Source organism: Pezoporus occidentalis, unplaced genomic scaffold, assembly GCF_034315485.1.
Source record: "Pezoporus occidentalis ecotype Australia unplaced genomic scaffold, CSIRO_AGI_Poc_V1 ctg24, whole genome shotgun sequence".
NCBI classification, from domain to species: domain Eukaryota; kingdom Metazoa; phylum Chordata; class Aves; order Psittaciformes; family Psittacidae; genus Pezoporus; species Pezoporus occidentalis.
The window spans coordinates 7,707,254-7,719,416 of NW_026914285.1; the positions used below are offsets into that span (position 1 = coordinate 7,707,254).

At 44.0% G+C, this 12,163-nt stretch overlaps 2 protein-coding genes across 11 annotated transcripts in view; one reads left to right on the forward strand and one right to left on the reverse strand.

Annotated features, from left to right (window-relative positions):
* GART (phosphoribosylglycinamide formyltransferase, phosphoribosylglycinamide synthetase, phosphoribosylaminoimidazole synthetase) overlaps positions 1-5,561 on the reverse strand; it is a 37,666-nt gene extending 32,105 nt beyond the window's left edge. Inside the window, exons 1-2 of one of the 3 annotated variants that reach the window (XM_062622234.1) lie at positions 5,462-5,529; positions 1,769-1,803 (exon numbers count right to left, since the gene is read on the reverse strand). The gene's annotated coding sequence lies outside the window, so the exon portion shown is untranslated. Of the gene's footprint in view, positions 1-441; positions 602-1,768; positions 1,804-5,461 lie in introns of those variants that run through there. The other 2 variants (XM_062622235.1, XM_062622232.1) reach the window with 2 other exon arrangements.
* A 2,424-nt stretch (positions 5,562-7,985) lies between these two features.
* The window catches only part of SON (SON DNA and RNA binding protein), a 44,115-nt gene continuing 39,937 nt past the window's right edge, over positions 7,986-12,163 (forward strand). For 4 of the 8 annotated variants that reach the window (XR_009965534.1, XR_009965535.1, XM_062622248.1 and 1 more), the window contains exons 1-2: positions 7,986-8,300; positions 9,699-9,865. Coding sequence is in view for 5 of the 8 variants with exons in the window: in XM_062622248.1 (XP_062478232.1) it covers positions 8,188-8,300; positions 9,699-9,865 (280 nt within the window). In the remaining 3 variants the exon portion in view is untranslated. Of the gene's footprint in view, positions 8,301-8,822; positions 8,977-9,698; positions 9,866-12,163 lie in introns of those variants that run through there. The other 4 variants (XM_062622247.1, XM_062622246.1, XR_009965533.1 and 1 more) reach the window with 4 other exon arrangements.

Sequence of the window (12,163 nt, forward strand, 5' to 3'; positions counted from 1 at the left end):
AATAAAACCAATAAAACAAAAACAAAAAACAAAAAACTTGGGGTAAAAATTATCAGTTATGGTACACATACTTGGGAAACCAAGTTATGCTAAGTCTCTTTGGTATTAGAATTTAACCAAAAAGAGAAGATGAAAGATTAAGGGATTGGCTACAACAAGGGGATGACTTAGATAAAGGCAAAAATAAGTAACCTAGGACAGAAGAATACAATATAAAAGAATAAACATTTATCATGTAGCAGGCAGCTATCTCCTACACTAAAGTTAAACCAAACAAGCATGTTTCCAGTGCTGCCCAGAGACAGCTATCATTAAATAGTAATTTAATTTTTAAGGCAAACTTTATCAATAATAAGTTGAACTACACACATTATCTAATTTTCTTACAACTACCTCAAAACTGCATGCAGAGATTTGAATCTAAACAAAGAATATACTTACTCTACCCTAACTGCTGCCAGTCAGAGGAAAGTAGTGCTCAAGAGTTCAGATGTGCAAAAAGAAAGGAGATAAGCAGCCTCTGGTTCAAAAGTAGTACCCCTGTCCCAGTACTACCGCCCCACTGACGACACCACAACTAGCCAATGAACAGGAAAGACCAGCCATTCCAGTCGGGAAGAGGGGACAGAAACTTGCATACAGATAGATAGTCTAGGAGTGAAGAGCAAAACCTTTGCAGAGCAGACACAGCACAGCCTGTTGTTTCTAAACATGCACAATGAATTCTGTCTCATACCAGGTATTTTTTGCAGTTAAAATCTACTTGCTACTCAGGTTGTAAACATTCTCTTTTTATCTAAAAATGAGGCTATGCATCTTGGTTATGCATAAAAATGAGGTTATGTATAGTCCTATGAATATCAACAGCATGAAACAACAAGGTGCATGATGCACTTTCATGCTCTGCTAAGCCTACTGCTTAAAACTAGTAGGACAGGTGTGAAGATCCAGTGACACTGTTGCCAACGAAAGTAACCCACCATGCTGGCAACTCAGCCAAAGAACCACTTCCTTTTTTCCCCTGAAGTAACATATTGTAATACTACTTTCAGCTAAAAAAAAAAAATTAATAATATACAGCATGAAGTTTTATATGGGCGCAAGTAAAATGAACAAGCATATGTTCAAATAAAATGTAACAAATTTTTAACATAGTGTGAGTAAAAATTAAGTTTCAGCCATTTGTTTTGAAAGTCAGTGTTATTTGTGCATCCCACAAGTGGTATCCTAGCAACTTTTATTTAGGGATGTAGCTTGAGAAGAACTTCTGGTGGCAATCCCAGTTTAGGAGGCTCAAATCTAGGAGTAGCAGCCTTTTTTTGCACTGACATAGAAAAATGTCATGTAGGCCCAGCAAGATCTTGCATTAAAAACTGAAATTCCAAGAGGCGACACTTCCTTTTATTTTGTCACTAATACAAGAGTCAAAAATCTGTTCTCAAAAGACTTAAAGCCATTATTCACAAGATAGGTATTTCTTCTGTGAGGATTATCACACACTTGGGTTTTTTGGTAACAATCTGTGAAATCCTTAAAAAATTCCAGAACATGGAGCATAATTTCCTTAGCAACCATTGTCTGCTATTGTAAAGAAGGATGAACTTATATGAAGTAAGAACATGATAGCAAAACCAAGCTGATCACTCCGTGCATCCAAGTGGAGAGGACATGAGGATAGAGTGAAGACAAGTCAATTTCTAGAGTACTGAGTCAGCAGAGAACAAGCATCAGCCTAGAGACCTTTATCCACCACAAACATAAGGCTCACCAAGAAGCTGGGCAACTCTTCCAGTAGGTCAGAGCCTGTGGAGTAGAGAAAATAAAAATGAGGAAGGCAAAACCAACAGTATTTCGTAGCTTGCCCTATCCTGACTCCAAGGCACATTCAGATTTCAAATACAGGTAGAACTGAGAAGAGGCTACTAACTCGGCTGCTGCCCCTTCCCTATTGCCATGGAAGGACAGGAGCCATTGACTCTTTCTAAAACTGATCCTGTGCACAGACTTGAGTGTGTTAAACTCAGCTCCTTGGTTGTGTTACTGAAGATAAGAAAATGTAAACTCTTTAAGCAAGCTCTTCCCAGGATTCAGTTTCATATCATAAGTGTGCAGCGTAAGTTACCTAAGTATTTTATCTCAACTAGGTGGACTCTCATAATAAGCCATTGCCTTCTTACCTCACCACTAACTAAAGCAATAAAAAGGTGCAATTAAAATAAGAGCTATGCAGTATAGTGCAAACAGTAAACGGTATGACTGGCAGCAGCTCACTGCTTCAGATAGTGTCTTTTATTTTTTAAATTAAGCCGCCTTAGTGCTCCTTGATTTAGAGACCTGGTGGAGTGTGTTTTGCTTTGGTGAGCCAAATACACCAAATCTTGAAAGCCAAATACACCAAACCTTGAAAACCTCTGTGAAAAGGTGCCTCAAAACAAAGCAGTTAAAAAAAAAAAACAAACTTTTAGTGTCTTAGTTTCAAAAACATCTGAGCTGAGGCTGGAGTAACAATGATAACAGGTGTATTTAAAATGTTGCACTGTACAGGATCTAAAGTGCTGCTGCCCTTCACTGAAAAGTACTTGCTGTCCAAACAGGTTCACACTCCGCTGTGAACATTTACACCTGTATTAATGCTGGACCCATTCATATACCTTGTTGCCATTGAAAAGGGATGTTGTGAGCCCATACACACTTTCCCTTTTCTTTTACTGGCTTCAGAGCAGACCTGAGCATAGTCAATTCACTGATATTTCATAAAACTAACTGGGGGGAGGGAATAAAATAAAATCCAAACCAGATCTCTGTAAACTGAACTGGATTGAAGTGCCATCAGCCAAGGTCTAGAGACAGTAACAGTGAATGGATGGGACACCTGAGCTGAGCAGAAGAATTTCAGGTCAAGACCTGCCTTTCAGACAGCAACAACCTACTGTATTACTGCACATTTACTTGCACACTACTGTATTACTATAACATCTAACCTCCGCCTATTTAAAAGCTGAAATACCTTAACTTTCCAACACTGGGATTCTGGAAACCTAACACAGGCGTTCAAGTCTCTTTATACAAAAGGCATGGTCATTCCCCAGAGCATCTTAACTCCTGCTTTCCTAGAGCTCAGGCTACAGAATAGCCCCGCAGAGACAGCACTTACCCCAGACTCAAAGAACCCAAGCTCAGCATCACCAAGAAGGTTCAAACACACACCCCCTCAGTCCCTGGAATAGAGTTCTTATCACTTTCTTTCTGAATTAATGCTATAACCAGCAGGCTAAGTCATATCCTTATGACTTTGCCTGCTGCGTGTCATGAGTGCACACAGATCTCGGTACACACAAGGTGAGTTCCAAGCTGGCCTTCTCGGTGAACCTCTGACAACTGCTGGACCCTGCTCAAGCTTGGAGAGGAACCAGAGGCTGAAATGCGCAAGCTGCAGGTTCATCAACTGGTCTTTCACACTGCCCTTTGATGGTGCAGCTTCCCATTGGTCCCACCAACTTCTCCACCTCCAGTCTTTCCTTCCCTCTCCCTCCCGTGTGTGCCAAGGGTGTTCAGTCACTTGGATTAGGTAGACAATAATGCTGGAAAGTTAACACTGCAACAGTAGCTAACCCAGTAAATATACATATATGTATGCACTTATAAAAGAAATCTTTTCTGCCAGCTTAGTGAGCTAAACTAACTCACTGGGGGGTGAAGTGATCACCAAAGAGAGTACAAAGGAAGAAGCAGACAGCCAGAGAGGGTGAAAAGAGCTTAGTTATGCTGCAGCAAACTGCTCATCAGACCAGCTGTCCTGTGCACTGCACCCTCAGATCATCTTGACTGAGCAAGAGACCATAACACAGCTGGTGGCAAATGATGCTTCACAATTTACCTTCTAATCAACTGCTCGTTCCCACCTCTTGCACCAGCTTGCTACAGGGTAAGCTGGATCAGAAAATGACATGAGGGCTGAGGAAGAGAAGAGATGCATGCCTCTCCATGTTTTTTTTTTTCTTATGTGTATCAGTTTCCAGGCAGAATTCACCATGCCAATTGTGCAGATAGCTCTGCTGGTGCCACGGAAGGTAAAAAAAAGCAAAGAAACAGCCATGGCACCTAAATTGGCAAAATGGACAAATCACAACCATGGAACTAGAAGTTTAGGCTAGAGCACCATTAGACTCATCCTGAAGGAAAACAACACAACCTTAGAGAATATATTTCCTCAGATTGCAATACCATCAAAAGTTGCTTAAGGAGAGACCTCCACAATCAGGTGGCATTTATGATATTTAATTATAGCTTTGGGTTTAAATAAGCTGCTTTTGCTTACGTGTTTTATTTCATGGCTCTCAGACAGCCATGTACTGTGGTGTATCACTTTAGGAAATAAAATCAAACAAGAAAAGTCATTATTATCTATGTTTCACTCCTGCAGAAATCGTAACATCAGGCTGAAGGCCTGAATCAGAGCTGAGAATAAAACATGTCTTTCACAGCCTGAACTGAGGCTCTGCGGGACAGGCACCTTGCCTCCTGCAAACAGCCAGATTGTGCATTTCCTAGGCAAAACATTACCTCAGCTTCAGCTGCTAAAAATAAATAGGGTCATAAACTTTTTACAGCCATCCCTTAAGTACTGATTTTTTTTTTGCTTCAAACTCCATGTAGGAAGCTGTCTTTCACTACTAATGCCTCAGCTGAAGTTACTAGGTGAGAATCAGAATGAATGGTGAGAGGGAAGAGAAATGCCCATTCTGTGTTCCTATTTCAGTTATACACACAACACAGTTAAGTGTTAAGTAAGTATTAATTTTACTGATTAATTTCAGGTATCTAATGGATCGACTAAAAAAAAAAAAAATTAAATAAAAATGGAAAAGGGCCAACTTTAAAGTCAGTAAGCCCCAAACTTCACAAACAGCAGGGAAAGAATCAAAGGGAGTCAAAGTCCAAAACAAAATAGGCTGAAAGTTTTATATTTACTTAAAAGCAAATATTTCATCACTTTTCCAAAATCAAACAGAGCAGAAAAAAAAAATGTAGGTATAAAAGCCACATGCTTTTTAAAATACTTTTTAAGTGCAGTACATTTAAAACGCTACACATCAGGCTCCCCAGAAGTAAATCTGAGGAGACAGGCAGTTAAAATATATATATATGAAGAAGCTGTTTGCAACTGTATCTTCACAGACTCCTTCAAAGCCACAGGTGCGGGTCAGAGCAGGACCCGGGCTAACCCACAGTCGCCAGGGGTTTCCGGCGAGGCCCGCTCCCAGAGACCGCCAGGACGGCGCCAGCCGGTCGGCCGCCATTTTACCGCGCGGGTAGCAGGCGCACATGGCCCCGCAGCCGCCTCGCCCCTCTTGCTCCGCCGCCAAGCCTGGCGGGAGGGCGGAACTTGTCTGCGGGCAGCGATACCGGCACCGAACGGCCCATAGAGCCCGCCCTTCTCCAGAGCGAAAGAAAAACTTACTTTCTTTGAGGGGGATTTTAAGGAGCGGGAGGGCATCCTCCGCCGCGCCGCCAACGAAAACTACAGTACCCAGGGCACACCGCGACATGGCGGCGGGTCGGGCCGGGGGCGTGGGCCTGCAAGCGGGACGGGAAGGAAGGAGGGGGGAAAGGAGGGGGGAAGGAAGGGAGGAAGGAAGGGGAGTGCGGGTATGTCCCAAGTTTGGAGACTCACTAATTGGCTTTTAATGTAAATTGTTCAAGTCTAGAAATATCTTCCGCTGGGGGTGGCTGCTGCCTGGGGAACGTGCTGAGCCAGGAATGTACTAGAGCCGGCCAAAACCCCATCTCAGTGTGTAGGTTATTGGTTTATTCCTTTTGAGGGTAGCTTTCTGCAAGCTGTACGTGATGGCTTATGAAGTTGGCTGGACTTGCCTGTGCAAAGATTCATTTTGTTTCCATGTCCTCACAGAGAGAATTCTCCTACTGCGTAGGAGCAATTCCTTAGTTTGTACCACATTTTACTGTCTACTTTATGAACCCAGAGAATATTGGACAATACTTAGTCCAGTTTAGCATTACAATTTTTGCAACAATACTGTTAATAAAACCAGATTTGATCCATAGTTTTCTCTCCCCCCCCCCCCCAGCTATAATGTGAAAATCTCACTGTTCTGTGTAAATTAGCTTATGAAATGAAGAATCAGTAAATCTTGTTTGCATATTTAATCACACCTTTGATTCATGCTTTAACAGGGAATGGCCACATGAATGAATGCTCTAAGTAGCACTGATGATAGCAGCAGAACTGCTATTAGTAAAGTTCTATAATTGTTATGTCTACCAATCAAACACTAAATGCACCCCAAGCAATCACTGGTCTTGACAAGATGAAAGTAAAATATTAATCTGAAAACTATGCAACACCTAACTGAATAAAAGTGATTAACTCAAGGGGGTTTTATACAGCCAACAGAGATGGGAATTGGATAGCAACAACAGTTTTTCTTGTGCAGGACTGTGGATCCTCATTTGTATGAGAGGTGACTTTTGTATTTATCACTCTGTGTCCATTTTTAAGGAGCCAGAGGAAAACACGCAGCATGTGCTAAAATCCTTCTCTGGCTTTTTTTTTTCTTTTTTTTTTGTACCTTCCATCATGATTTGCCTTGTGTAGATGGAGGCCTACACTGGTCACGGTATCAGTGTAGTAAAGTTACTGTGAATTAATTAACTGCAGATGAAAATGGTCCATTTCTGGATGGCAGGGAGGTTTGTGCTGTGGGCTCCCAGTGGCCACATCAGAGGTGTGGTCTGCAACTGGAACAGTTTTTCTGTCTGAAGCCCCTAACACAGGCTAAGTTACATTGGTCAAACCTGCTGTTTCTTTGAGTACAGTTTTGGGGCTTCTTATTTGGAAGGGGTGAATTACCATCCCATCCTGCCTTTGCAGCTTTGCATTAGGTCAAGGCCTACATAGAATACCACTAGTTGGTTCTAGGTAAAAGCATGCCTGGTTTAGACAAGGCTACTTGCATCAGGGGAATCTTAAGTATGTCTGAAACTGTTCAAGTGAAACATTTTCAGTCTTTAGCTCACTGAATAACAGAGATTATGTACAGTACTCTACTAGAAAGATCTAAAAGATTTTAATGTTGGCCTGGCACGCAAGATACAGGTTGTGAAAGGGCAACTTAAATGGAGCTGCTTTCTATTTTAAATGTAATAAATTATCTGTGACATAGACGTAAGCAAATTGATCCAAGTATGAGATCCATTATTTTTCCAAATTTAGTATTAACGCAGACCACCTCCCAGCAACATGCAGTAAAGAACAACACTGCTTTTAAAGGGGCTTGGAAGGGTCTTTAAGACACGTTGAATTCAAGACTGGCAGTGCAAGTGAAGACTCTAGCAGAAGCTAAATGCTTATACCTAGGTTTTGAGATATTTTAAATTTTCAGGTCAGCTAAGTTACTCCATCATGACACCAGAAGAAACAGTAGCCAGGTTGCTTGGGGCTTTGAGCAACCTGGTCTTGTGGAAGGTGTCCCTGCCTGTGCTGGGGGGTTGGAACTGGATGAACTTTAAGGTCCCTTTCAACCCAAACCATTCTCTGAGTCTGTGAAGAGTCTTCCAGCTGTAGGATTATTGGTTTAACGGGGCATGACAAAGTCATATTGGTACATATATGAATCAATATGTATATATTAATATCTATATATACACATCAATATATATATCAATATACCTATCGATATATCTTTATCTATGATTGAATGTTGGTTTTGGGGTAGCATGAACGGAGCCTCCAGGGTGGTTGTCCAGGGGACACACTGATTTTGGTGCATTCCAACAGAACACCTCGGAGAAAACACTGCTTTGCCAGTGGGTTGAGGCCGGGGTCGGCTTTCACTCTGGCGCCGTTTATTTTATTCGGGGCATTTCATCGGCGGCGTTTCCCTCTTCTCTTTCTTTGTTCCTTTAATTTTCCTCTCATCCCGCGGGGCGCCCAGCCCTGCAGACAGCCCCCGGAGCACATGTGCGTGTCACAGGCAGCCTGCTCTCCCGGCGGAGGGGGAGGGCGCCTTTCGCATGGATCCGCTCGCTAGCTGAGGGCAGCGCCGCGCCGGGCCGGGTCCTGTGATGCAGCAGTCGTGTGCGGGCAGGCCCCCCTTCTAGGCGCTGCCTGCGCTCTGCGCACGGGGTGGCGGAGGCGCGGGGCTTGGCCCCGCTCCATGGAGACCAATGGCATCGCTTCCACCCACCCCCACCGGCCCCGAGCCCGCCGGCACGCACAGCTACACGCTACAGCCCACCATGGCCCCACCGCCGCCGCCGCCGCTCCAGCCGTCGGCGAGGTGAGTGCGGGCCTCCGGGCTTCTCCGCGGAGGCCCAGACGGCTCCGGTAGAGCGCGGTGGAGGAAGCGGGGAGGAAGGGTGGGCGGGTGGCTGGGTGTGGGGAGGAACGGGGGACAGGGCGGCAGGAACCCGCGGTCACCGGCCACCATGGTGCCCTCCACACACTCCCCCTTCTTTTCCTCCCCTCCCCCGGGGCTCAGGCGCAGTTTTTCGGTGTACGGGGCGCGAGAGGGGCCGAGAACGGCGGAGGTGGAGGGGGGACAGGAATGGGTCTGTGTGTGTGGACGGAGCGGCAGTTAACGGTTTCATCTGGGGGGGGGTGTGGGGGGGGGGGCCCGCCGCGGCTTTACCGGAGGGGGGACGGGAGGTGGGGAGGGCGGCGGGCGATGGGGGGAGGGGGGGATGGTGAGTGTGTGTGCGGGGGGAGGGCGGGCGGCGGCCTCGCGCTAGAGCGGCCGCCCGGAGGCCCGGGTTGGCCCTCTCGGCTTGTGGGGTATCGGAGGCCTCGCGTCTCGGCAGGAAGGAAGGCGGAACGGCGGAGGGGGGGCAAGGGGAGGGGGAGTCGGCCCGGTGCTGTAGGGCTCTCATGGCGACTAATATCGAGGAGATCTTTCGGTCCTTTGTGGTTAACAAATTCCGGGAGATCCAGGAAGAGCAGCAGCAGCAGCACAGCGGGTAATGAGCCTGCCCGGGGTGGTGGGGGAGATCGCGCGGCCGCGGCCTCTCGCGCGGGGAGAGGAGGGGTGTACGGGCAGAGGGGAAGTGCGCGGGTCCCACCTCGGCGCTGATGGAAGGAAGAAACGAAGGAGGGAGGGAGGAAAGGAGGAAAGGAGAGGGGCTGGGGCCTCGGGCTGTTGCGAGTCATTTCGGCTTCAACATGGCGGGAGTCGGGGGGCCACTGCGGGCGGGTGGGTTGTCTCGTGGCGAACTCTCACCCGTTTTCTCTCACGGGTTTTCGGTATTGGTCTCTTGTGCTGGGGCAAGAGGGGAAGGGGCGAGCGTCTGTTAGGTTGCTGTTGCCGATTTCTCTACGTTTAAGCTCGCTTAGTTCTTCCCAGCCTTATCTGCAAAGGAAACAAAACCTACTGGAGAAGAGTGAGTGATTGATGCTTATTTTCTGAGGGGAGCCTATAAAAAGTTCCTGCGTAAAGGACGGGGGCTGTGGCACATTGAAAACCACGTTTTCCTCCCTTGTGCCTAATATTCAGTCGTCACAATGTGTTCTGTTGCAAGTGTATGAAAGCTAAACAAAAAATAGATTATTTGCTAAAAGTATGGCTTCTTCAGGAGGCTAAAATGACGTTTTGAAGGGCTGGGTATAATAACTGCTTATGAATAAAAAAGGTCCAAAAAAAGCTCAAAATTGCTTGTATTATGTTGATATTTTTTTTGGTTAGTGGAAAGGTAGAAGGCCAGCCCAATGGTGACACAATCCCAGCTGAGCAAGCCAACCCTTCAGATGACACTGTTGCTGGTGCTGGGAGTCGTCAGAATGATCAGATAGTGCAGAAAATAGAGGAAGTGCTCTCTGGAGCCCTTGATACAGAGCTGCAGTGCAAATCAGGTAAACGAAAACATATTTGGCAAACATGTTCTTGTTTAAGAAGGTTGTCATAGTTCTTAAAATGGAATAATTTTTACAGAGATTAAAAGTACTTTTCAGTACTACTCTCAGCAAGCTTCATCTGAGAAGTTGTGTGCTGATTTTAATGTTTAAGTTTTTTTTTAATCTACTCTAATTTACAACCATAGATGGACAGAGAAGTACATAATATAAAAACTTAAGCTGTTTATTTATATGAAAGCATTACTTAGTCTGCAAAAAGTTACTTTTTTCTCCGTTACAATAATGCTATAATGTATAAGTAATATCCATTTATATATATATAATTGTACTTTATTTTGTATATATCTACTTTAGGGCTTCAATGGGCAGTTCTTGCTAACAAAGCTGGTACTGACAAACGTGTTGTTTTGGATTGGTTCACAAGATTATTTCTAAAAATCATTTATTAGACTTCAGTACTGTAATTAACTGTTCTGTCAGAGTAAGATGCTGTGTTGTTTTAAAACAAATAATGCAATTATCTTTAAAATGTAGATACTCAAATTACATTCTTCTAAAGGTTAAGAATTTTTTTCGTCATAATCTCAAAACTTCAATAAATTACTGGATTTATTATGCCAAAAAGTTGAATACCAGTATCCCTTCTCATGAGACTAGTCATTTTTGGACATTTCTGGGAGAGTTAGGGAGTTGAAGGCTCTCATTATTGTGTTTTCAGTGTTTTTGAGTTGAATCATAGGTAACTGCTATGTGCTTGGTAAGTATAGTTCCAGAGGGACTTTTTTTTTTTCTAAGAGGCAGCATAGAAAATTTCAGAGGTTCTGTTTTGCAAGGTCTTAGAGTTGCTGTTTCTTTCTTTTGTGTACAGTGGTTTGTTTACCTTAATCATTTTCAACAGTCACTTATGTTGCACAAGCAGCACTTTTTGCTGGCATCTGGGGTCTTATTGTTCTTCTGTCATGGAAGAATGAGGCACGCTAACATGTTAATGAATGTAAGATCTATTAATCTGTAAGTTAATAAACTTCACCTATGGTAAACGTTCCCACTGTTCATATCTGGAAAGGAGCTATTGTTGCTGTTGTGCAACAGGTTATTTGAAAAGGCTGTGTAGAACAGGTCATTTGACTCTGCTTCATTGTCCTTCGTTACATTCACAGCAGTGATGGTGGAAACACTATTTTTTAAACTGTGTGTGCTCAAAACTACCTTAGATACCTCTATAGAAACGTAAGTTATGTTAATTGGATAGGACTGCAGTATTAGTATTTTTCAAGTTAGTTTGCACTGTTCACTTGAAAGAGTATGCTTTGAAATTACAGCAAGATTATAATTGAAGAATCCATCTTGCTTCACTGACCAGTATAATCACTGAATATGGAAGCAGGCTTAAATATATAGCTCGTAGTTAACAGGAAATTACAAGCTGCCTTTAATAAAGTAGCTTTCTCCTCAGAAGAGCACCTCTTCTATGAAGACAGGCTGAGGGAGTTAGGTCTGTTCAGCCTGGAGAAGAGAAGGCTTAGGTGGGACCTTATTGCAGCTTTCCAATATCTGAAGGGGGCCTCCAAGAAATCTGGAGTGCAACTTTTTACAAGGGCATGTAGTGACAGGACAAGGGATAATGGCTTTAAACTGAAAGAGGAGAGATTTAGATTAGATACTAGGAAAAAAATTCTTCACTGTGAGGGTGGTGAGGCACTGGAACAGGCTGCCCAGAGAAGCTGTGGCTGCCCCATCCCTGGAATTGTTCAAGGCCAGGTTGGACACAGCCTTGAACAACCTGGTCTAGTAGAATATGCCTCTGCCTGTGGAAGGGAGGGTTGGAACTTCTGACTTCTAAGTCCTTTCCAACCCAGATCATTCTATGAAGCCATGGTACTAGATCCAAAGAAGGGTAAGAACCTAACACAGGTTAAATTCAGAGGGAAATGAGGTATAGAATTAAAAGAAAGCGATTGAAACCTAAGTCTTCCTCCTTTTATTTATTTTTTTTTCTTTTTGCCTCAGTGGTTGTTTGTACCTGCAGTTACCTGAATTTCTCAGTTACTTTCCTGTTTGAAGCAAAAGCTCTGTTAGGTACTTTCAGGTTTGCCTGTGGCAACTCCAGTCTGAGCAGCTGGTTGCCTGCAGTGCCTTAAAGCTTCCATGGGATTGGGGAAGTAGATGCTGTTTCCCAAAATTTGTTTGAAACACTGTGTCAGTGAGCAACTTACATCAGTAAACACACTTCTATAACTTCTAACACACAAGTAATACTGATCATGCTCACAAGTTTCAGTATAGTAGGGAATA